This window comes from Anabrus simplex, chromosome 1 (assembly GCF_040414725.1).
Source record: "Anabrus simplex isolate iqAnaSimp1 chromosome 1, ASM4041472v1, whole genome shotgun sequence".
NCBI classification, from domain to species: domain Eukaryota; kingdom Metazoa; phylum Arthropoda; class Insecta; order Orthoptera; family Tettigoniidae; genus Anabrus; species Anabrus simplex.
Genome location: NC_090265.1, coordinates 1199640972 through 1199667616, shown reverse-complemented (window position 1 = coordinate 1199667616; position 26645 = coordinate 1199640972). Strand labels below are relative to the sequence as shown.

General features: G+C 38.2%; 1 protein-coding gene across 3 annotated transcripts in view; it reads left to right on the top strand.

Annotated features, from left to right (window-relative positions):
• LOC136858191 (fatty acyl-CoA reductase wat) overlaps positions 1-23290 on the top strand; it is a 224001-nt gene extending 200711 nt beyond the window's left edge. For all 3 annotated transcript variants that reach the window (XM_067137555.2, XM_067137556.2, XM_068225441.1), the window contains exons 7-9: positions 5678-5968; positions 17242-17499; positions 23077-23290. In XM_067137555.2, coding sequence (XP_066993656.2) covers positions 5678-5968; positions 17242-17499; positions 23077-23164 — 637 coding nt within the window. In that variant the 3' untranslated portion in view covers positions 23165-23290. The remainder of the gene's footprint in view (positions 1-5677; positions 5969-17241; positions 17500-23076) is intronic.
• The last annotated feature ends 3355 nt before the right edge of the window (positions 23291-26645 follow it).

Below are 26645 nucleotides of genomic sequence, written 5' to 3'. Positions count from 1 at the left end.
CTTCAGGCTCTAATATACAGGGTTTGGGCATAGCTGATGCGAATGTTCAGCAGTCGCAAAAGAGAAAACACGTGTTCGATTCCAGTTCAAGTAACAGTCATGACAGTGATAGTTGTGACAATAATACTGATTACAATCCAACCATTGCAAGTTCTTCACCAACTTATACTGAAAATGGACAAAGAAATCCCGCTTTGATTGAAATATACATCGTGATGTAAAGAGTGTTTTTAGGGAAAACAAAACTGAGCGAAATATTTTAATTACTTTTTTATGACGAGATATGCCAGAACATAGCTGAACAGACAAAAGATGCGGAGCAGGAAATCACGCCATAAAACCCAGTTTAGTAAGACAAAAGGAAGGAATCGAGATCAAGACCGTGTCCGAACAAGTAAGGACGAAATAAAGCTTCTTATGGCCATACTGTTGCCGCAGGGGATAACAGAAACCTAAATTGGGACACTATTTCTCGCAATCGCTTGTTCACTATGCCTATTTTCTATGAGCTGATGACACAGAAGAGATTGTTTTCTCACCAGATTGAGTGGCCTGGCTGGCCTCCTGACCCCAACTTGGCAGGTTCGATTCTGGCTCAGACCGGTGGTATTTGAAGGTGCTCAAATACGTCGGCCTCTTGTCAGTAGATTTACTGGCATGCAAAAGAACTCTTGTGGGACTAAATTCCGGCACCTCAGTGTCTCCAAAAACCATACAAGGAGTTAGTGGGACGTGAAGCCAATAATATTATTATTATTATTATTATTATTATTATTATTATTATTATTATTATTATTATTATTATTATTATTATTATTATTATTAGATTTTCCTCCACAGCTTTTTACATATCTCTGACAATGAGGTGAATAATGCACAACTTCCTCTCAAAATATACAAGATAAATCCAGTATTTGACCACCTGTTAGCAAAATTTCCAGAAGCTTATAACCCTGATGGCAAAATGTCAATTGATGAGAACCTCTTGCTATGGAAAGGGTGGCTAGGGTGGAAAGTTTACATAACAAGAAAACGATCGCGTTTAGGAATGGAATTGTATAAATTATGCGAAGGCGAGACAGGTTATATAACATGATCTGCTTCCGTGTGTATCATAATGAACAGCTGTAAAAGACATAACACTGTGAAGACTGTAAATACTGTAAATGTTACCTGTATTGTAGTGTAATATAGTCCGTTTATGTCAGTTATGAATTGTAGGGAGGCTATATATACTTGATCCCTCGAAAGCGCTAACCAACATAACAGAAAATTTCACGAGTATTATAATTTATTCCATTGTACATCTTTTAAGTACATGTAAACTTTGTAAATCTACAATTTACATATATGGAAACATTTATTTCCAGGCAGAGATTGATAGTAAACAGCCTAAAATATTCAGGTGAAAGTTACTGTATAAACAAAAACCAGAGCTTTGCTGTTAGGAAGAAGCAATCTCGATATCACAGTGTGAAAGCATTTAGTATGTTTTTGCACAAAGTATTGAAAAATTAAAATAATCAAATTTTTCAACAATTAAATACATTATATTCAAGTAAATATTTCCCTTTTGGCCCTTCAATAGCTCATTTTAGTCTATGATTATTTTTAATCAAGTAATTAAATATTTTTTTCAATCAGGAAATCGCTCCCCACCTGAGAGTGACCTAGTGTGTACCGCGCTCCCCGCTTAAGGGGTTAAAGGCTAAGGGAGATAACCCTAACAGAAAAATCTTCGGAAGTGATAGGCCCAGCAAGTCAGCTTCTGAATAATTTGGAATTGCTTTCAAAAGTAAACGAGGCCTCGGATGGAAATATTGTAATGTCCAGAATAATGACTCTAGTTCCCTCCTTGGTAATGATATTAATGATGGTTCAATACCTGATGCTCCATCACAACCTTTGATGTCCTTTCTTTGATGTACAACCAAAGAGGAGAACACACAAAACTCAATATGAGACTGTAATCAAAATTGCCACGCTAAAACATTCTGAAACTAACTGGCAAAATAGAGGAATGTGTAGACTTAATGAAAACAAGGAACATAAACATACTGGGTTTCAGTGAAACCAAGTGTAAGGGAAAAGGATCAAAGGAACTCAGAGAGGGATATCATCTATTTTGGTCAGGTGGAGATCAAACAAAAAATGGAGTTCGTGTTATTATGGATCATCAAATGAAAGATCATGTAGTAGAAGTACAATATGTTTCTGATCGGCTTCTTCACATAATGCTGAAATTAAATTCTTCCCAGAACATCAACATCATTCAGTGCTATGCACCACAGACTGGTTGTGAAGATGAAGAAAAAGAACATTTTGAAGAAGACATAGAGGAAAGACTAAGTGGAGATGGAACAATTATCATAGGGGATATGAATGCTCAAGTAGGAACTGTGAGAGATAGTTATGAAACTATTCTAGGAGCACATGGATGGGGTTCATGAAACCCAGAAGGAACCAGACTCCTTGATCTCTGTCTGAGGAACAACCTTGTAATAGGGAACTCATGGTATCAAAAACAAAAAAAGCCATAAGGTCACAAGATATGGATGGGATGGAAAAAGTGAATCTCTTATAGACTACTTTTTGATCAAGAAACAACTACAAAATAGACTGTTAGACATAAAAGTGATTCCTAGTGTCTCTCTGGAAAGTGATCATAGACTCTTCAATGGATACTTCAACTTTAACAGTTAAAAGAAGTAAGAACCACATAGGTAAAGAAACTCAAGATGTGGAAGCTGAAGGACAATGATAGAATATTAGAGTTCCAAGAAAACATCCAAACAGTACTACCAAAGACAGATGAAAGAACAGTTGAGGAGGAATGTAAGGATCTGAAAGAAAATCTAGTAATGATAACTGAGAAGGTATGTGGACCAACCAGTGGCACAAGAAGATGGAAGGAAATGCCATGGTGGAATGACAGAACAAGAACTGCTGTCCTGAACAAGAACAACATGTTCAGAAAATATTTCAAGGACTGGACTGACCATAATAAGGAGCTATACAGGGTTGCTAAAAAAAAAAGAAAAAGAAAAACAGGTTGTTACAAAGAACGAGAGAAGTGGTTGAACAAGTGGAGTGATGAATTGAAAGAGGATGTTAATGGTAATAATAAAATGTCATATGGGTTGATGAAAAATAGAAAAAGAGATAAAGAACACTCCAAATACCTAAGAGATGATAGCGAAAATCTGATCACTGAAGATGATAAGATCAAGAGACTTGGAGGACTTACTTTGATGAATTCCTTATGTGAATTGCATACAGCCTACACAAAAAGCAGTACCGGTACTATCTCATGCAAGTCTGCCTCTGACAATGGGTTAGACTTAACATGGAGTGATGTAGAATATGCCTGGAAATACATCAAAACTGGAAAATCAGCTGGTGCTGATGAAATTAATGGAGCCATCAAGGCTATGGGCATTTTTGGAAAACATTGGATCTACAAACTCTTTCGTAAGATCTGGAAAGAAGGGGACATACCAGTCGATTGAAAAACAGGCATTATAATTCCAATTTTCAAGAGAGGAGATAGAAAGAAATGTTTCAACTATAGAGGCATCACTTTAACATCTCAAGTTGGTAAACTTTATGAAAGAATTATAGAGCATAAAATCAGACCCCTTATTGAAGAGAACCTCTTTGAAGAACAGTATGGATTCAGCAAGGGGAGATCAACAACTGATTTGTCAGTTAATGGAAAAATACTATGAACACAACCGAGATTTGTGGTTAGCCTTTCTGTATATCAAGAAATCATTTGATGCTGTGAACAGAGAGAAGGTGTGGGAAACACTGAAGAAATTGGAATACAGGATGATATGATACACAGGATCAAGAATTTGTATGAAGATACCCGAAGTAAAGTCAAAACACCTGTAGAAATGACTGAAACCTTTGATATAAAATCTGGGTTAAGACAGGGTGGTGTTTTGTCTCCTCTTCTCTTCATCACTGTGATGAACGAGATTCAGAGAAAAGTGCACCAATCCATTGGAAGTAAGAAAATGAAAGTTATCTTGTTTGCAGATGATATATGCTTGTGGGGAGCCTCTAAAGAATACCTTCAAGAACAAATAAACTCCTGGACAGAAGCTGCTAAAGAATATGGACTCATCTTCAGTGAAGAGAAACATGAGGTTATGGTCATGAAGAGATACAGACAACCAATGGGATACATTGAAATGGAGGGGAAACAGCTACAGATGAACCATCAATATCTTGGAAGTGTTATCTCTGATACTGGTTCTATAGACAAGGAAATTTCACACAGAATTCAGGCAGGTAGCAACTTTTTTCAATATTTAGACATAATATGGAACAAGAAAATACCAACAAAATGTAAGAGAATCATATATGAAACCTATTACATACCAATCCTGACCTATGGTTGCGAAACATGGTCCATGAGAAGTAAAGATGTTAGTAGAATCCAGGCAGCAGAAATGAGATTTGTCCGTAGCATGATCGGTAAAACACGGAGGAACAGAGTCTGTAATGAGGAAATCTGCAAGTAGGCTCAAGTTGTAAGATTGCAGGACAGAATAACAGCACAGAGACTGAGATGGTTTGGACATATGCGACGCATGGGAGATAACAGATTACCAAAACAAATGTATGATCTAAAACTTGAAGACAAAAGACCAAGAGGGTGACCAAGACTCAGGTACAAGGACATGGTGAAGATTGACATTCAACAGCGAGGACATACTTTGGAAAGCATCGAAGAAGGACAGAAGTTCAGAGACCGCAACTGGTGGAGAAGTCTCGTTCGCCGACCCATCGCTTAAGATGGAACGACGTGAGATATGTACGTATGTATCAATGATATGTGTAAAGAAGTGGAATCAGAGATAAGGCTTTCTGTAGATGATGTTATTCTGTATAGAGTACCTAATAAATAAGTTACAAGATTGTGAGCAGCTGAAAAATGACCTCAATTATGTTGTGAGATGGACAGGAAGCAATGGTATGATGATAAACAGGGTTAAAAGTCAGATTGTGAGTTTCACAAATAGGAAAAGTCCTCTCAGTTTTAATTACTGCATTGATGGGGGGGGGGGAAGTTCCCTTTGGAGATCATTGTAAGTATCTAGGCGTTGCCATATATTCTTAGTCAGTTCTTGAATCATAGTGAAAACTAGTACCAGTACTGTTTTTCCTTCCAGTTACTAGAGTTAAATTGCTGGAGAGGAAGGCCAACCAACTTTATAAACAGGGGACTTATGACAGTAGAAAGGTACAATAAAATTCTTGAGAAAATCTGCCCTCACACTCACTGGTCAACATAGACGCATCTTTTAATATGTCCACAAGAGGAAAAGGTGATGTTGGAATTTTTTGTCCTGAAGATAATGCCAGAAACTTTGAATGATTTGTGTCACGAAGCCCAAATCAACTACATATTGATTTAATTCCTCTTTCACCAAAAGTAATTCCAGACCTTCTGGCCTAGCTGAATAGTGCTACATTTAAACACATTCTGGAGAAATAATAACATTAATGATAATAATTTAAAAAATTCAAACACAATCTTTACCCCTAGGGTCCATAGAACTTTATTAAAGTTGGTATAGTTGCATTACAATGTGTTTAAATGCTGTTTTTTAGATATGATTTCATTGCAATATCTGGCTAATTTGAATTGTGTTTACGATTTCAGAACAGAGATAATCAAATCGATTCGGCCTCCAGATTCCATACATGAGAAGCCTGATAACAATCGAGACCTTACAGTCTATAACTATGTTTCTTCGCCAAGGAACACCCTTACCTGGGGAAAATTTGTGCACTTGTGTGAGAATATGGACTATCCATCAGAACATTGTGTGTGGTACTACAGTTTAATATGTACCCCATATTACTGGCTGAATAATTTTTTCAGAATTTTTTTACATTACCTGCCTGCCTTAATCGTTGATCTGGCTTGTCTTGTTATAGGCAGAAAACCAATGTAAGTATGATGATCTCTGGACTACATATGTATTTTAGCTAACTGTACAGCAGATTATTCATTCATTCATTCATTCATTCATTCATTCATTCATTCATTCATTCATTCATTCATTCATTCATTCATTCATTCAACAGACATTTTGGAAACTTCAAACTACTGATTGGCAATGCTCACTCTCGAGACTGACGATACCGATCTTGAGATTCTTGAGAGAATGTAGAGATCGATTCTTCTGTGCTGCGATTTGTGTGACGTCCCAATAACTACGAGCGTAATGCCTATTGTACACTATCAAATTTCTCTTTCAGTTCAATACTTCATAAGAAAAGTTCTCAAATCTTGTCAAAGATTGTTAAACATTACTAAAGGTTTGACAAGATTTGAAAAGGTTTGGCAAGGTTCTATTGAATCTTGTTTTAACATGGAGGATAACCAAACAGTAGTTGTGGTTCTTGGACTAGCAGTGAAATGTATTCTTAAAAGGAAGAGAAATGTGCAATAAACCATACTTTACATGAGGAAAATATTAATGTGATTATCTTCACCATAACTTTTGCAATGAATTTACTGCCATAAAATCATTTTCAGAAGTTATTTTATTGCATTTACTCACATTAATTGAATAAAAATTATAGCATTGCAATGGAAATTCATATGTTATTACATGAAAATAATAGCAACCATAAAAATATGCAAAGATCATCATAAATCAAACATTGCTGATAGTGTTTATTTATAGGTTACCATATGATAATGAACATAAAAGCTGCCCACTTATATTTCTCTTGCAATCTCCTCATACACTGCCATTTTATTCATTTTATTGAGATATTCTACAGAGACTACTGAATATAAGCAGGGATGTGGCTCATACTTAGCAATTAATTCACACACTTCATCCCTTGGTCAAGAAGACAAAGCCATATTTGTTGTTTTGATTCACATTCCTGGCATTCCCAGCAAGACTAGCACACACCGTTAATACTCAAAATCCATTGGTCAATTCTGTCAAAGACTATGAAATTCTTTGATTGATTAAAATGTGTTCTAATTCAATTTCAAGACTTCCCAAGTATTGCAAGTGATTTGACAAGTAAACTTGCAGAGTTTTGAATTTGACAACATTTGATCATGTACAACAGGCTGAAGCTTGACAGTATATCAGCAACAGTTATTGCGTGAAATAACTTTAGAGAATTAGAGTGGGTGAGGCTTAGTCTGCCCCTGTAATAACTAAGAGGGGTATTCCTCAAGGCAGTTTAATTGGACCTTTGTTTTCTTATATATATCAATTATGAGTAAAGAAGTGGAATCAGGGATAAGGCTTTTTGCGGATGATGTTATTCTTTATAGAGTAATAGATATGTTACAAGATTGTGAGCAACTGCAAAATGACCTCGATAATGTTGTGAGATGGACAGCAGGCAATGGTATGATGATAAACGGGGTTAAAAGTCAGGTTGTGAGTTTCACGAATAGGAAAAGTCCTCTCTGTTTTAATTATTGCGTTGAGAGGGTGAAAGTTCCTTTGGGGATCATTGTAAGTATTTAGGCATTAATATAAGGAAAGATCTTCATTGGGGTAATCACATAAATGGGTTTGTAAATAAAGGGTACAGATCTCTGCACATGGTTATGAGGGTGTTTAGGGGTTGTAGTAAGGATGTAAAGGAGAGAGCATATAAGTCTCTGGTAAGACCCCAACTAGAGTATGGTTCCAGTGTATGGGACCCTCAGCAGGATTACTTGAATCATGAACTGGAAAAAATCCAAAGAAAAGCAGCTCGATTTTTTCTGGGTGATTTCTGACAAAAGAGTAGTGTTACAAAAATGTTGCAAAGTTTGGGCTGGGAAGAGCTGGGAGAAAGAAGACGAGGTGCTCGACTAAGTGATATGTTATAATAGTCATAAATTAAAAACAATAAGATAAACCACCTTTCCAATACTTATCAATCATTGCAACTGGTGTTATAAGTTGGGACATGTTTCACTCAACTGTCGTAAGCATCTTCAGCCATAATAAACTTAACCTAAAGTTTGGTCAGGGCCCTGAACCTAGTGACTTAAAGTATAATAGTTCTCTAAGAACTAATGTTCTCATTAGTGACATTCAATAACCGTATAATTAGTGTATAAGCTTCTAACAATTTCACATAATTAATATAATAACAGTACATTTATATTGACGGAGGTTAAAATATATCGAATTACTTTTTTTTTTTGCTATTGGCTTTACGTCGCGCTGACACAGATAGGTCTTATGGTGACGATGGGACAGGAAAGGGCTAGGACTGGGAAGGAAGTGGCCGTGGCCTTAATTAAGGTACAGCCCCAACATTTGCCTGGTGTGAAAGTGGGAAACCACATAAAACCCACTATCTCCCGAATACTGGATACTGGCCGCACTTAAGGAACTGCAGCTATTGAGCTCGGTATATCAAATTACATAAGCTGATATTAGATTACACATTGCTATGAGTCAATCACTAATAAACTGTTTTACAATACTTCTAAAAATCATTTTTATATTTTGTTGAATGAAATATAAGGTAAAATTAAAATAGTCACAAGTTAAATCTCATTCTATTGCATATAACATATTATAACAAGTAATAAGTGGTATGTGTTAAGTTAAAAATTCATAAGATTTATACCGTACATTACAATCAATTGGGACATGTTTTGCCCTTAGTGCGGGCATCCTCAGCCAAATCCTTTTCCTCAAAATCACAGATCATCGGGATCCTGATATTCTCATAATAAATTAACTTGCAGTCGCTTAAGTGCGGCCAGTCCAGTAATCGGGAGATAGTGGGTTCGAACCCCTCTGTCGGCAGCCCTGAAGATGGTTTTCCATGGTTTCCCATTTTTACACCAGGCAAATGCTGGGGCTGTACCTTAATTAAGGCCACGGATGCTTCCTTCCCACTCCTAGCCCCTTCCTATCTCATCGTCGCCATAAGACCTATCTGTGTCGGTGCTACATAAAGCAACTTGCAAAAAAAAAAAAAAATAAAAAAAAAAAAATAACATTCGATTGTAAGAATACTATGTGTTAATAAATACAATTTAGTCAAAACTATACTAACAGTCAAAGCTAATTATTAAAATTATGTGATGTTCCTGAAGTCTGACTTGTTGGCTGAATGGTTAGCGTACTGGCCTTTGGTTCAGAGGGTCCCGGGTTCGATTCCCGGCCGGGTCGGGGACTGGGTGTATGTGTTCGTCCCAACACTCTCCTCATCATATTCAGACAATATACCACACTATCAACCACCACAGAAACACGCAATAGTACTTATATCCCTCCATATAGGGTTGGCATCAGGAAGGGAATCCGGCTGTAAAACAGGGCCAAATCTATATGTGCGACGCAGTTTGCCCCCACGACCCCACAGGTGTGGGGAAAAAGCGGTATGAAAAGAAGAAAAGTGAGGTTTCTGAAACAGTCTTAAAATTGTTCATTGAATGTGTTTTGACACTTATTAAAATTCTTCTTATATTTAGGTACTGTTCTGTCTTTTTAAGATATTGTTCTTATATAAGAAAAACCAAACATTTGGATATACAAAAAAAAAAAAAAACACATAAGGGACTTATGTATTATCATAGGAAAATACTGAATTAGACAGAAATTAATCAGGTGTTATTTTTAATACTAGTTGTCTAACAACATCTAATCAATGGTTTGAGAAGTGTGGGTTTGGACAAAGCCCTTTAAAATATCTTAACTTATGGCACATATTGTTTTCTAGGATTATGTCCTATTTGTAGTAAAAAAACATTAATACCTTGCGTATTTGATTTTTTTTTTTGAGCTGCATATATTCATACACTGGATTCATATTCGAATAGGCCTCAATATTAATAGTATAATTGATTGTCCTGTGTCATAAATTATGCATGTAAATAATAACGGTCTTGAAATCTTAATCCTTAAGCTTGTAATGAAAAGTGTTAGTATGCTAGTGTAACGATAGTCCGAAGTATTATGTTCTAATTTATAAAGTTGATTTTTGTTGTTTAAGGAGCTTGTTATTCTTGATATATAGGCAGAATGAGATCAAATTTCAAGATGCAGGTGAAATAGTCTTGCCACAGTGCTGATGGTGGTCGAATGGGAGACTCATAAAAAACTTTCTTAAAGGTGGAAGAATGAAACCTGTGTAACCTTAAGGCTAAGAGGGGAATCAAACTCAGTTGACCTCCCAAGCCTGAGTGGACCCTATTTCAGTCCTCGTACCACTTTCCAAATTTTGTGGCAGAGCCGGGAATCGAACCACCCGGGCCTCCGGAGGTGGGAGCTAATCACTACACCACAGAGGCAGGCCGTTTTAGACTCCCCCATCGTTAATACATAAAACCTTGAACACGAGAATAGCACAGAAACAACACACAATTAATGAATTCACTAATCAACAAAACACACACTGAATGAAAGCCATAGTCAGCCACTACTCAATCACTGGAAGTAAATCATCCCAGTGACAGTGGTCACTTTCGTCACTTTGGGTTGTCACTAGGGGGTCATCAGAGGTTCCCGCTCACTGTAAGCTTGGACATGCCGACTTTCTCCAAGTTGTTAACAGATGGCAGAGTGTACCACATAAATGGTGACACAATTTCAATTGCAGCAACAACATTCAGAGGGTTTCAGAACTATGTGTGCCACCAAATGAAATTTAAAGACTGAATGCGTTACATTGTTAACTTCTCCATTTGCTTTATCTTTCTATCTACAGTGGATTAGATGGCAAGATTACACCAGCACCACACGTAGTCAGGCAATGGAACTAGTGCAGTTGCGTGGAAATGTTGAACTTCTGAAAGATGAAATTGTCGTTACTGGACTTGAAATCACCTCAAATCATACTTCATACAGTTCTTCGCCCTATCATAATGCATGAAATGAATGCCTTGCATGAAAGGAGAATAAACCCCTGAGTATGTGCACTGAATGGAAACCACTGCTGCTAGGTTTCAATTGTTGTGGTGTACAACATGTTGATGACAAGGTTGCCATCGGGTAGCTCGGATGGTAGGAGTGAAGAGGCAGACCAGACTGCAGCAGATCACTTGTGATTTCAGTGCTATAAAATAACTAAGTGTGAGCAGCCATATCATCAATAACATTTACTCGCCATGCCGCACAGAATCCATCTTTGTGTTAGGGTACCTCTGCTCACCGCACATCAAAGACTGATATAGCGAAGGGAACACCATCATTGTATTCCCGGATCATGGAAAAAATTTCCTGGGATAAAAGAGTTGAGATACCAGTTGGTAAATGCCAATGGTAGGGTGCTAGTGTGCTGCCAAGCATGGGACAATAGATTTCCTTGCCAACAGGATACAATTCAGGCTGATGGTGATAGTATTCTAACATGGAGACTGTTCACGTGATATGAAATGATCCACCTGGTACATATGCCAACTTTCTCCACTGGCAGACTATGCAGAAACCTGCTGTCAGATCATTCTCATCCATTTGTTTGCCTCCAGTACTCTCCAGAAGACCTGTACAAATAGCAAGACAATGCACCTACCCATCACTTCTGAATTGTGGCTGATGGGTTTGATAAACATTCCACACTAATGAGGATACTTGTCTAATCCACAAGATCACATGATCTCTCTCCTATTGAGCACCACACTAATGAGGATACTTGTCTAATCCACAAGATCACATGATCTCACTCCTATTGAGCACATTTGGGATGCTGTGGAGAGGGATGTGCACACCCTGGACACTGTTGTGACCTTTCTCCATGTATTATGTGAGAATGTGTAGCAGTCATGAATCAGCATGGCTCCCGAATGATTTGAGTGTCTTGCGGAGAACATCCTTGCCACATCACCACTATAATCATAAGAAGATGTACAATATTATAGGGAAGGATCCACCTTTCAATACTCCGTAGTAAGTTGAACTAAAAAGTAGTTACAACCTGTGATTATTGTATTTTGAACATTAACTGAATTGCTACGATATGATACAATGTTAATTTTTTGCCTGTGTTCAACATATTAGTTGTTTTAAGATCTTCGCTAATTGGCTGATGATGACACTTGAAATGTGTTGAAACCGGTCCCAATAAACAGGTTGTAACTACTTTTTAGTTCAACTTACTATGGAGTATTGAAAGGTGGATCCTTCCCTATAATATTGTACATCTTCTTATTTCTCTATTCAATACGGAACAATCATGAAGTTTTTAACTTTAAAACACCATAATCATGGCGATGATACATGCTACCTGCTACCAGCCAGGTATCCTTCATTCAATTGCTTATCAGTGAAATGGCCTGACATCATGGTTAGCCAGTTTAAGTCCTGTTGGTAGAAAAAAGTTTCACCATCAGAATGTTGGCAGGCAGAGTAGGGGAGGTGGTGGTATACAATTTCTAATAATTAGATTGCATGCCAAAAGATTGGATACAATTCCAAACCTCTCTGCAGGGCTCATATTGAATGAGGGCATATGATGCTGTTGATAATGATTCGTCCTTTGGACGGAGACGTAAAGCCTTAAACACACCCTGTGGTGCTATTCAACAGGAGTAGGCTGTGTGCCGGCACCAGGTTTCACCCTCTTCCTACCATAATATATTCGTAATTCATTTCGTCTCATTAACTCCTCTGATGAGGTTGACATCAGGGAAGACATTCAGTCATAAAACTTGCTACGAAGATTCATCTCACTTCGTCCCCGACCATACAGAGAAATGGGACAAGGGCTGGACATATATACATCAGTGAAAAGCCTGAGCTACCATGTGCAGGCATTTTATTTGATGCCATCTGGCTGCCTGCATGTCATTTTTGATGTTTCATTTTTACTCTACCAGGTGGCAGAATAACACAGTCTTTGGTGAGCTGTGGCTAACTTTTAGAAATTAGTTTTGTCAAGTAAACACCAAATATGCCACCAAAGATCTTTGACATGCCAATATCATATGTCAAGGAGTGTTCAATATGTTTTTTCGTGACCTTCAAGAAACAGACCACCTCTACCAGGGGTGTTCCCCACAATCTTAGGATCCAAAGCTAACACTCTGCCACTGGTCCACAGAGGCTTAATCTGTCATAACACATGTGAAACATCATTTAAGAATGCCTTGCCTTCAGAGTATGGTATATAGTTGATCATCATTGTTAATATTACTATTTGCAAAAAGAAATTAAGTAGAAAAAACTCAAATTAGGAACCATTAATATACATACATACACACATATATATATATAATTTACAATTCAGTAAAAATTAAGTGTTATTCTTTTGAATTGGGATGCTTTCTCTTGTTTTAAAAATAAAACCGTTTCTCATACTTCTAAATGTTTAAGTGTGTTGAAACGTCTTGCTGGTTGGAGTTTTATTCATTTAGATCTAACCTTAAACATACCAGAATGCAAGCCACAGTTTTCACAACAATCACTAGCAGTCACAAATGACATCATATACATGCACAGCAGAGCTGAGAGCAGACTAATTGTGGAGCAAGTGAGCTTCCAGCGACCGGCGCGCTGTAATACTCGTACTCTGGGGCCAGTCCATCACCTTATCTTATTGGGGTCTTGGCAGTAGTGACATATTGTAACCATATGGTCCTGGAACAAGTACAAAACCTGGCCTTTTAAATCTAATAATGGCTGATGAAGCATTGGGTAATCATATTAATGAGGCTGTAAACAAAGGTTACAGATCTCTACATGTGGTTATGAGGGTACTCAGGGATTGTACTGTTTACGAATAAAACACTTTTTGTTTTACCAATCTAATTTAATTGTAGGATGACCCAATAAATATACACACATACTGATGATTTTTTTTGATCATAAATGATCAGGCTCCACTAATTGCTGTGTATTTATGAGTCTCTGTCCTCCTTACAGTGGGCACTCAGTTAGGTGGTCTACCTGGACGAGCAGTAATCCTTATTGAAGGCTACCTTTCACTTTCGCTCGCACAATCCACTTCTTCGCCTCACTCAGTTGCACACAGCTGTTTGAACACCGTGGTGCTGACCTCCCCCCTCCATAACAAACGATGACTGTTCCTTGGTTCAACACCAGAGAAAGTCCACCAGTCTCACATCCAAACATAGTGAACAGCACAACAGTGACAGCTAAACAACGGTCATACAACAGTAACAACTCAGCAGTACTAGGCAGCACCACAGAACTACTCACAGCAACAACTGTTAACACTGCTCCAATTCTACCCACACCAGATGTTCCAAGCGCTGACCTCATGACGGTCTACAGTCTCTGCAGTACACACACTACGTAAAGGCAGTACTCCACTCCGTACACGGCACGGATGATAACCCGCACTACTGTCGTCAAGCTCCAGTCACTCACTCCACGCCGGTACACACACAGTACTCTGTACTCATTTGTTGAATTCTATTCATAACTACAGAAAGACTTAACAAAATGTGAAACAGATCCCTTAAACTCTTAGACTTCTGGCACTGGAAAGAATAAACACCAAATTTCCAAAAGAGGGTTGGCTCCATGTGTTCACAGATGGGTCACAAACTGGTAGATATAACAAATGCTGGTGTTGACATCTACTGTGATCCATTTTCCATCTATATCCCCATGGGAATACAGTCAGTGGCGTAGATGGTAAAATTCAACCTATTTGCATTGCACTGAAATATTTGAAAAGATTGAGAAAATAATCAAGCTATCAGACTCATAGGTCGTAACATAACACCAGGTTCTCGAAAAATACACTCTCCTTTCCTATTCGTTGTTTAAATTGAATGATCATTTAAATTACTATAAGATCAATCAATCAATCAATCAATCAATCAATGATCTGAATTTAGGGCTGTCGCCCAGGTAGCAGGTTCCCTATCAACTATTTAGCTAGCTTTTTCTCAAATATTTTCAAAGAACTTGGAAATTTATTGAACATTCCCTTAGGTAATTTATTCTAATCCCTTACTTATTATCCTATAAATTAATATTTGTCCCAGCTTGTCCTCTTGAATTATTTTATCTTCATATTGCGATCTTTCCTACTTTGAAAGCTCTGCTCAAGCTTATTCATCTACTAATGTCATTCCATGCCATCTCTCCTCTGACAGCTTGAAACATACCACATAGTCAAGTATCTTGTCTCCTTACTCCCAAGTTTTCCCAGCCTCAAATTTGCAACATTTTTGTAACACTACTCCTTTGTCAGAAATCACCCAGAACAAGTCATGCTGCTTTCCTTTGTATCTTTTCCAGTTCTCTTATCAAGAAGACCTGCTGTGGATCCCATACACTGGAACCATACTCTAAATGGGTTCTTACTGAAGACTTATATGCCCTCTCATATACAGTCTTACCACAACCCCTAAGTACTCTCATAACCATGTGAATATATCTGTAACCTTTCCTGAAAACTTTGTTAAAATGAATACCCCAATGAAGGTCATCCTTTATTTAATAATAATAATAATAATAATAATAATAATAATAATAATAATAATAATAATAATAATAATAATAATAATAATAATAATAATAATAATAATAATAATAATAATTTCGTGTGGCTATTACTAGCCGAGTGCAGCCCTTGTAAGGCAGACCCTCCGACGAGGGTGGGCGGCATCTGCCATGTGTAGGTAACTGCGTGTTATTGTGGTGGAGGATAGTGTTATGTGTGGTGTGTGAGTTGCAGGGATGTTGGGGACAGCACAAACACCCAGCCCCTGGGCCACTGGAATTAACCAATTAAGGTTAAAATCCCCGACCCGGCCGGGAATCGAACCCAGGACCCTCTGAACCGAAGGCCAGTACGCTGACCATTCAGCCAACGAGTCGGACATAATAATAATAATAGCGCGTGGCCTTCGAAGAGGCTTGGTGCAGATCTTTCGAGTTGATGCCGTATAGGCGGCCTGCACGTCTGTGAGGATGGAGCCAAACTAGTGATGAATTCTAATGATGAAGACGGCATGGCACACACCCAGACCCCGAGCCACTGGAATTAACCAGTTAAGATTAAAATCCCTGACCCGGCCGGGAATCGAACCCAGGAATCCCTGGACCAAAGGTTTCCTTATATTAACACCTAGGTACTTTCAGTATTCCTACCGAGCAAGTGGCTGTGTGGTTAGGGTCGCTCAGCTGTGAGCTTGCATTCAGGAGATCATGGGTTCGAACCCCACTATCGACAGCCCTAAAGATGGTTTTCCCGTGATATCCCATTTTCACACCAGGCAAATGCTGGGGCTGTACCGTAATTAAGTCCATGCTCGCTTCCTTCCCACGCCTAGCCCTTTCCTATCCCATCATTGCCATCAGACCTATTTGTGTTGGTGTGATGTAACGAAAAGTAAAAAACAAAAACAAACAAAGCAGTATTCCTCCATGAGGTTCTATCAATATAGTAATTAAAACTGAGAGGACTTTTCCTCTTGATGAAAATTAAAACCAAAACTTGACTTTTCATCTCTTTTACATTTATACCATTCTCCGCTGTCCATCCCCCCCCCCCCCCCCCCTGCAGTTGCTCACAATCCTGCAACTCATTTATTATTCTATACAATATAACATCATCCCAAATAGCCTTATCTGTGATTCCAATCCTTTACCCACATCATATATATATATATATATATATGAAAATATGAATATACAGTGTTTTATATCTGCACTGCAAAACTGTCAGTACAATATGTTTCACAGAGTAAGTTTATATGGTATTAGCTTCATTTATTGCAAGGTTGGTATTACCATACCTTATTAATAAATGGCATGGCTTTGATGTTCCTCCTTTCAGTAGACTAGGAGGGGTATATGCTTTGACACCCAACATACCAGTGAGAGCAGTGCCGCATTCTCAGAATGCTGAATGACAACTATTTATGTCCCATGTTGAATGATGTACTGTTTGTGCTGTAGCTCAAAGCACAGGGATTATATTATTGAAGGAGGGGAGGAAGGCCCTGTACTTTACATTGAAAGTTTCTGTTATTCTGAGATTGAGAAATTAGAGGAGGGAAAATTATTATGGATTTAAAAAGCTCAAATGTAAATGTCAATTTTTATTTTATATACACCTAATACTGTATTTTAAAAAATGGTTCACCCTCTCTTCCCTTTGATCTTTTGCTTGCTGGCATAACAGATTTACATTCATTATTGCATGTTCTATTCTGATCTGTATTTGGGAATTACTCTGAAATTCAGATGCTATTTTGTAGGCATATTAATAACCCACCTTAAAATCCCTGATTACTAAAATATGTTTCTCTATCTGCAGAATGTTGAAAGCCTTCAGGAAGATTCACAAATTTTTAGACATTACTGCTTATTTCCACGAGAGCAGATGGGAATTTTCAGATAAGAATGTTCAGAAGCTATGGTCTTCATTAAGTACTCATGACAAAAATGTGTTCCCATTTGACATTGCTGAGATTGACTGGAAGGTGACATTGCATCATGTTATTCCTGGACTCAGAGTATATTTAATGAAAGATCCTCTCAATACGGTTTCAAGAGGAACAGTCAAATATCGCAGGTATGGAGATACTGTATATTATCCTGGCATTTATGTTTAAATGATTCAGAGCTACCTTTTTCTTCTTCTTCTTCTTCTTATAATAATAATAATAATAATAATAATAATAATAATAATAATAATAATAATAATAATAATAATAATAATAATCATAGTGGGGATTTACCGGTTACCTCCACCGGGCGAGTCCCATTGGAATTGGGGAAGCTTGCTGGCTCTGCCGCCAGCAGAGTCAGAGGGTAGTAGGAAAATAAAATACCACTGTGAAAAAAAAAAAACTGGTCCCTTGCCAGGGTTACGGCGAAGACTGGTAAATGACCAGAAGCCAGAAAACATCTTGAGGCAACCTCTAGGGCTAACAACCCTAGTTGTAAAAGGATGGGTACCTGTCCAAAGCAAAGTCGAGTCAAAAAGCATGATGGCACAACATTTCAAGAAACATACCCCAGGGGGTAAATCTTCGGATAAATCCCTCGTCGTGAACGCCACGGCGCACGAGTCTCATTCGGATTCTGGGGGAGACTCGACATCATGCAAGAGACGAGTCGGAGCGTCTCGGTGTACCCCGAAGAGTCAAAAACTCAGGCCAAAAACTAAAACCTTTCTAGCAACTTTCAACATAAATTCACTTACACAAACTGGCAAGCTGAAAACCCTCACCAAAACTCTTCACGAAAATCAGATATCCATAATGGCCCTACAGGAAACAAGGTACCCAGATGAAGAGATTTTTGAATCTGAAGGCTACCGATTTTTCAAGAGCAAAGCGCAAAGAGGAATCCTCAATGGAGCTGTGATGCTTGGAACCGCGTTTGCTGTTAGAACCAAGATCCTTAAATCGGTTGCAAATTTTGAACCTGTGAATGACAGATTGTCTGTACTCACAATTAAATGCGCGAACAAAACCTACGCCCTAATTAACGCACATGCTCCTACAAACGATAAGAACAAGTCTGATCCAGACGAAGTTGATAATTTCTGGGACCTACTGGATGAAAAATTAAACAAAATCCCCAAACACCATGTCAAGCTTCTTTTCATTGCCCAACTAGGTCGTGAACAGAAGTACAAGAAAGTTATAGGAAATTACCCTGCTCACAAAAGAACCAATCCCAACGGCAAAAGACTGGTGTCCATTTGCGAAAATCACAACCTGAAGGTCATGTCGACCCACTTTTGCCATCTACCCAGAAAGCAAATGACTTGGCATTCTCCCGTCCAAGCTCTCGGAGAGTTCCAAATTGATCATGTTGCAATCTCCAGGAGAAACAGCCCTGAGATTATGAATGTCAAGGTAAAGAAAGGCATCAATGTGGCCTCAGATCACTATATGTCTCTTATCAAATTCAAACCAATTCCTGCAAACATAAGGAAGACAACCAAACAGATCACACGCTTTGACAATGATAAACTTCGGCAAAGGGTCGAGGAGTTCCAGGAGAATGCAAGACCAAATGACTGTGACTTTAACAACGCCAAAAGTCTCCTTGTTGAGGCCGCCAAAGACGTTGCAGAAATCAAGAGAAGCAAAAAGCATGCCTGGTGGAATAGTACCTGCGAATCAATCCTCCAAGAAAGACTCAATGCGTGGAAACAGTACTACTCTACAAAATCAGAAAATGATTGGGAAACCTACCAAACCCAACGTGCCCAAGCAGCTAGGGTGTTCAGAACTGAGAAACGTAAATACGAAAAATCTCTCATTGAAAAGATAGAACAAAACTTTAGGAAGAATGAAAGCAGAGAGTACTACAGAGCCTTCAAACGCAAACTCGCTGGCTATAAACCACCATCTCTATGCTTTGAGCAAAAGGACGGCACACTGGTGACGTCAAATTAAGAAAATTGCAGCATTCTGGCAGATTACTTCAAGAATTTACTTAATTGCTCTAAACCGCAAAGCGCCATTGAGACCAAGGAACCCTTATTCAGGTACCAAGATTCCAGACCACCCGACAAAGATGAAATCAAGCGCCACATTGCCCGTCTAAAAAATAACAAAGCGCCGGGGGAAGACTCAGTAGTAGCAGAACTATGGAAATATGCCCCAGAGGAATCACTTGATATCTTGCAAAAGCAAATAGAAGAAATTTGGAACAAGGAGACCCTACCCGAAGACTGGAAAATAGCTTTGATCCATCCATTACACAAAAAAGGCAGCATGAAGAACATCAACAACTACAGAGGAATATCTTTGCTACCCATGACTTACAACATTCTATCACTTGCCATCCTGGAGCGTTTGGAAGCACAAGTCGAGCATCAAGTAGGTGAATACCAAGGAGGGTTCAGAAAAGGTCGCTCAACAGCTGAACAGATCCAAAATCTCAAAATGATCATCAGATATTGTACACTAAGGTCCAAGCAGTATGTGTCTGTCTTTGTGGACTTTAAGAAAGCGTACGACTCCATTGACCGAGAAGTCCTGCTAAACCTCTTAAATGAATTTGGAATTGATTTCAAACTGCTGGCATTAATTAGAGTCACCCTGACCGATACAAAATCCAAGGTGAAGTTCCACGCATGTCTCTCGCATTCCTTTGACATCAAAACAGGAGTCCGACAAGGTGATGGGTTATCCCTGATACTCTTCAACTGTGTTCTTGAAAAGATCATCAGAACCTGGCGGGTGAGATTACAGGAAACCAACTACAGTCCATTGAGAATAGGAACCAAATCCAAGGGGATCGCAACAGACTGCTAAGCATTTGCCGATGATATTGCTGTTCTCTCAAACGACATAGAAACCGCTAGAGCTCAAGTTGAAATTTTAAAGGAAATTGCCGAACAAACTGGTTTTCAGATATCGTTTGAGAAAACAGAAGTAATGACTAACATCAAAGAGGCTCCACCAAAACTCCATACAAAATACGGGGACATCACCCGAGTAGACAAATTCAAATACCTGGGTGAGATCATCATGAAAAATGGACTGGACAAAGAAGCACTTCAGGAGCAAGTATGCAAACTGGAAATAGCCTACCAAACATCCCGCACAATCTACAACAAAAAATGCCTTTCCCAAAACACCAAGATACGTCACTATGAAACAGTTCTGAAGCCAGTAGTTCTATATGTCTCTAAATGCCAACAAAGGACTCCTTGAAGAACTGGAGAAAAGAGAACGCAAAATTGTGAGAGGAATCTTGGGATCAAAGTACAGAAATGGAATCCATCAAAAGAGATCCAACAAGGAAGTCTACAGCAAAATAGAGAAAATTACCGACACAATCAGAAAAAGACGGGCACGATTTTATGGTCATCTGAAAAGAATGGACGGAAGAAAGTTAACTAAAGAAATCTTTCACTTTTTTGATTCAAACCCCAAAACCACAATTCCCTGGTTTAGAAATACGAAAGAAGACCTGCAAATGCTACATATCTCAGCTGAAGATGCCCTTAACAGAGATCTCTTCCGCAAGAAAATATTGACGAACGGGCTAAACCGAGACGAGCAACCGAAGAGAAGACACGGTGCTCCTTGGACAGAGGAGTGTAAGCAGGCCCACTCTCAAAGAATGAGGGAAATTTGGGCTCTAAAGAAGGCCAAGTTCAGTGTCAAATGCAACAAGACTTAACGTGGTCCTTGATGGCCCCAGCGAATTATATATATAATAATAATAATAGTAATAATAATAATAATAATAATAATAATAATAATAATAATAATAATAATATCATATTTTAACATGATTTGAACCGTTACAATGCCATCATGAAAAGCTTGAACCAATTCCACATAACATTCAGGACATCCAAAATGCCTCAGTACTTTCCACATAGCAGATCTTGGAACCAAGATCTGAAAATATATTATAGAAATAAATTCAAACTGTAGAGTGAAGTGAAGAATCAAATTATTGGTGACAAAGATGTAAAATGCCTATTTTACAAAACAGGATACAAACTCTATGAATCTGTTTGGCTTTGCCAGGGTCCAATGCAACTTCCAAACATGTTTTTTCATTAATAAATGAGAAGGATTGTTTCAAATTGTATTAAGTGCACAGATCATAATTTTACAGGAAACTGAAAATAATGTCTTAATTCCTAACCAAATAAGAGATGTCATAATTCTAAACAGCAGGAACTAGGTATTGAGGTTATATTCCAGAATCAGTCATGACTGAAATCATTTCCCAATACATAAAGGCGTCATTCTGATTATAAAATTTCACTCAACATGTTTTGAAACTATTCACTGAACGAAGTATGTTTTGATACAACCATTTTTCCACATAATATGATTTGAAATATTTTGATTTCAGGGTATTTTTATTGACTTCACTGTTAGATACAGCACACCATGTACAGTAAATAATGTTATAATTAACATTGTTGATGGTATATGGGTGTTTTACAGTCTCTCAAGTAATCATTCTTCTTTGTGCAAACAGTTGTCATCATGAGTCATCTGACGTTGAAGCGATATTTAGTGCTGAAACATATAACTGCAAACTATCGCACTCTTTCCAGTTGTTTCCAAATCTTGTTTTCAGGAGGTTCTCGAGATCTGCTTGTCTCATTTCAGAAGGTTTACGAATCGCTTTGAAGGATCATCAAACCTGTACATCGGCTCTGCCTTTACTTTAACAAGGGATTGATCACTTATCTTGCTTGTCTTCCGAATCAATCTCTTCATTTCTTTAATGCCATCCAATTTCTTAAACTGCTTGACGAGCATCTTGTAGTCCCTTACAACCCATTCATTGCCTAGATATTTTACAGTCCCCACAGACTGATAGACCTGTCAGTATTCCTCAGGTGTAACGATGTCAGAGCACTTAAGAAGAGACTTTTCTATAACACCAAAAACCCTGTCTGGGGATAAAAAGGAATTTCCTCTCTCAGGAAAGATGACAAAAATCATGGAAATGTTAGCAGGTGCTCAGTAAACTAGAGCATGAAAATACATTGTAAATATAATATGTTTTGAATCATTCGCCATGGTGCACATAATGCGATTTGATTCTAATCATATTCTTCAGCACTAAATTTCTATGGGAAAGAATACGAAATGACCTGATCTAACTCAACAGCGTTAAATAGCTTATCAAAATTGGCTGGAAACTGCATCAAAACATATTCTGGCCTCGAATGCATTTAATATGTTTTGAAATGATTCTCCTTAAATGTACTGTGGACAGATGAGCAAAAAAGACTTAACATTGACACAGTGAAAGCTTTAATCATTATAAAGACCCATTTAAAGGATTTGACTTGTACCAAGTTCCATGCCGTAATATAAAAAAATATAAGAAAAACACATCTCGAACAGATTCATAAATCTCAAATATTCCGATGAATCGTAACCATCATTGTGATTTATGGTAATATGGCTAATTCATTCTATTTTTCATATATTTCTAATCTGTCCTGCTTTTTTACAAAATGCCCAATTTTTTAATTTGACAAATGTAAATTTCCTGTTTTCAAAAAATTAATTACGGGAACCCTACAGTGGGCACAAAAGTCTATACCTGTACATTTAATTATACCTAAGGCTAACCTTATGAGCATTTTATATCTTTACAATTTTTCACCTTGGTTTGTAAATGTGACTTGTTTCTTTTTCAGGCTCAAGATACTTCATTACACAGTAGTTTCAGCCTTCATTCTTCTCTGCCTTCGAGTTCTATGGTGGCTAATTAGTGCTTTTATCTGAAGTACTGAATGGTGAACATTGAGGGTGCATACTAGACTGTTGATTTTACATATCATTCACATATAAATATTTATAATACTGTAGCATATTTATGTAAATAAATAAATAAATAAATAAATACACAGAAAGCCACAGGTCAATTATTATTTATACCTAATCAAGACATACAAGTTGGAATTCTTTTTTTCAAGATGTTCGTTCAGCTGGTGCATGACAATTTAGTAATGTGGTAAAATATGAGCAGAAGAAGATAAAGTTTGATAAGGTTCATCTTGAAAAATCAGAGGTTCATCACAATTTTGGGAGGTACCTATGCAGTAAAAGAAAGGTAAGATAACATCAAGGCATGAATGTGACTAACAGAATTAGTCTAAAACACACCATTTAGGGCAAATATCTTTTTCATTAATGGGCCTCCTAGAAGCTGTGCTGGGAAGTGTCATTTCATATTTTCTCTCAACTAGTCTCAGGAATATTTCCATTTTCCTTTTGTTGACCACTGTTTTCAGAACATTTTCTTCAACCCACGTAGCCTTCTGTTTTTCCACTTTCCTTTGCCCTATTCATGGATTCCAGGCGGCAAGTCCATGTGCACACTTGTTAAAGTCCTTCCGCACTGTGTGACCGCAGTATGTATACTTTGTGGATCTGTGGTAGACTATTGGCCTCTGAAATCCAAGACTGCCAGTTTAAGCCCAGAAAAGGGAGTCCGATTTTTGAAGGGCTGGAGAAAGATCCATTCTGTGACATGCGAGGGCTGTATATAAAATAGTGGCAATGTAGTCCAGACACTCGCAGAAGATCGGGCACGTGCAAATAGGATATGGGAGCAGTTAGGTGGTGCTGTTGTCGATGTGTAGTGTGCATTTGACAGGCATTCAGATGGGAGTGTTGTTGCTGTGTGGCATTGAAGTGAAAAGTGTCGATTTTACCCATCTTAAGCATGTTTTCGAAAGGTGAACAGCATTTGTGGATTAAAATAGAGATTGTCCGAGGCAAAAATGCATCAGAATGTTATCAAGGATTACATGAAGCCTGTGGCAAGAATGCATTACCATACAGGATGATTGGATGATGGATCAAGCCGTTTCGTGTGGGTAGGAATGAGACAGCAAATTTGCACCTCACAGCTCGGCTGCCCATTCTTCAAGATCAGATTGCCATTGTGAGTGGTCTCATTTCCATACACCATCAATGGACTGTCCAGGAATTATCTGTAGAGCTTGGTCTCAATCATCAAAACGGCGTGGCGCACACTGATGAAATGTCTTAACACGAGGAACATTGCGTCCTGTTGGGTTCCACATCAACTCACCGACATGCACTAGCTGGCATCCACCTGGACAGATACTGCAGTGAAGGGGATGCATTTCTGCAGCATATTGATGTCATTCATAAGATGTGGGCACAAGCCTACAAGCCTGAATTAAAGCATCAATCAAATTAATGGCATCACCCAGATTCGCCATGTCTACAGAAATTTTGACAGGAACCCCGTTGGGTGAAGGTTATGCTGATTGTGGCATACAAGTACGAGGGTGTTATTCTTATACATACTGTGCCTAAGGGACAAATCATCAACAGTGACTACTATTGCTGATTTCTGGAGCAACATCTGCATCCGGCTATGCGGCACAAATATCCACGTTTATTGCGAGACAATCACCCTGTTATGTTGCGTGACAGCTCTTGTTTGTTGGTGACACATTTGATGATTACCCAACAAAATGAATTACAACATAGCCATATGTTTCTCTTCTCTGGTAGAGTGAAAAGTTCAATAGGGATAGAAATTCATCTCTCACAAGATGTTTGAGGCCAGTAACCCAAATCTTGAGATCTCATAAAACCTCTCAAGCTGACAATACCATAACCATTATGGTTATGGAGCAAAATTTCCATGACCAGACTCTGGAGGGAATGAGGTACCACAACTCTATTCCCATACAGCAGACAACCATCACTCACTGACAGACCATGCTGCCTCAGTCTCCCTTTTAGCATTATTATGAGACCAATTGGACTGCACACACTCTACAACTTCATTTAAAATCGGATCAGATATAGTCGACTCCGCCACATCTCTGTACGAAAATGAGGGGGTTTTCAAATACAAAAAATGACATGCAGGGACGTCAACATTATCACCCAGGGGTAAATGAGACATGGAATAAGCTTGAGGAATTTGATTACATTTTTAACACATACTATTTTTCAATTGGCTTTACGTCACACCGACACAGATAGGTCTTATGGTGGTGATAGGACAGGAAAGGGCTAGGAGTGGGAAGGAAGAGGCCGTGGCCCTAATTACGGTACAGCCCCAGCATTTGCCTAATGTGGAAATGGGAAACCATGGAAAACCATCTTCAGGGCTGCCAATAGTGGGGTTTGAACCCACTATCTCCCAAATGCAAGCTCACAGCTGTGCGCCCCTAACTGCATAGACAACTCACTCAGTACATATGAATTTATGATTATAAGCCGGTAAAATGACTGATGATCTTACTAGTCTTGAATATGACATTTGAGGAATTTGTTTGTTTTCTGAAAACAATGCCTTTAGCAGCTCATGATCACTGTACAAAAGGAATTCCCTTCCAAACAAATATTTATGGAACTTTCTAACTCCAAACACAAGTGTTAATGTTTCCTTATGAAGTTGGCTATAATACCATTGGGGTGAATTTAACATAGCTGATTCAAAAGCTGTCGAGTGCTTCACGCCATCGATGAGGTGACTCAGAATAGCACTGACACCATAGGATGAACTATAAACAGCTAACACTAGAGGTTTGGAAGGGTCATATTATAATGTTAACAGTGAGATTTCTGATAGAAGAATTTTACTTTTTGAAAAAGCCAACTCACAGTCTACTGACCACACCCACAGCAAGATTTTCCTTAACATACCATACAGTACAACGATTCTAGAATATTAGGATACAATGCTATAAATTGCTGATAATAATTGAGCATGGACAAATATGACTTGAGTAACATTTTGGGGTCTAGGTGAGTTAATGATTTTCTCAACCTTACTCTGTGAAGGACTTCGACAATTTTCTGGCAATTGGGATCCCAAAAACTCAAGAGACTTAAAAAAAAAAATCCCCACACTTTTCAATATTTATTTTATTTATTTTTATGTTAAATTCATCCAGACGGGACAACACCTCCAACAACACAGACATACAAGTTCACCTGTCAACTCCTCCTACAATTATATGATTTAAAAGCCAACCACAATTTTGAATATCACGCAAGACGTATTCCATCATTCCTTGAAATTTTGCTGGTGCAGAGGCCAGCCCCATAACCAGCCTGTTATATATAAATAAACCTTTTGGTGTGTTTATAGTAATTAATTTTTGGCTTTTCTCACCCACTTCCACCTAAAAATAAGCGTTTTTAAGTTAATTTGACAAAAATACTTGCAGTTTGAAACTTTATTAAACAAATCCTCTGATTTTGGCAGGGG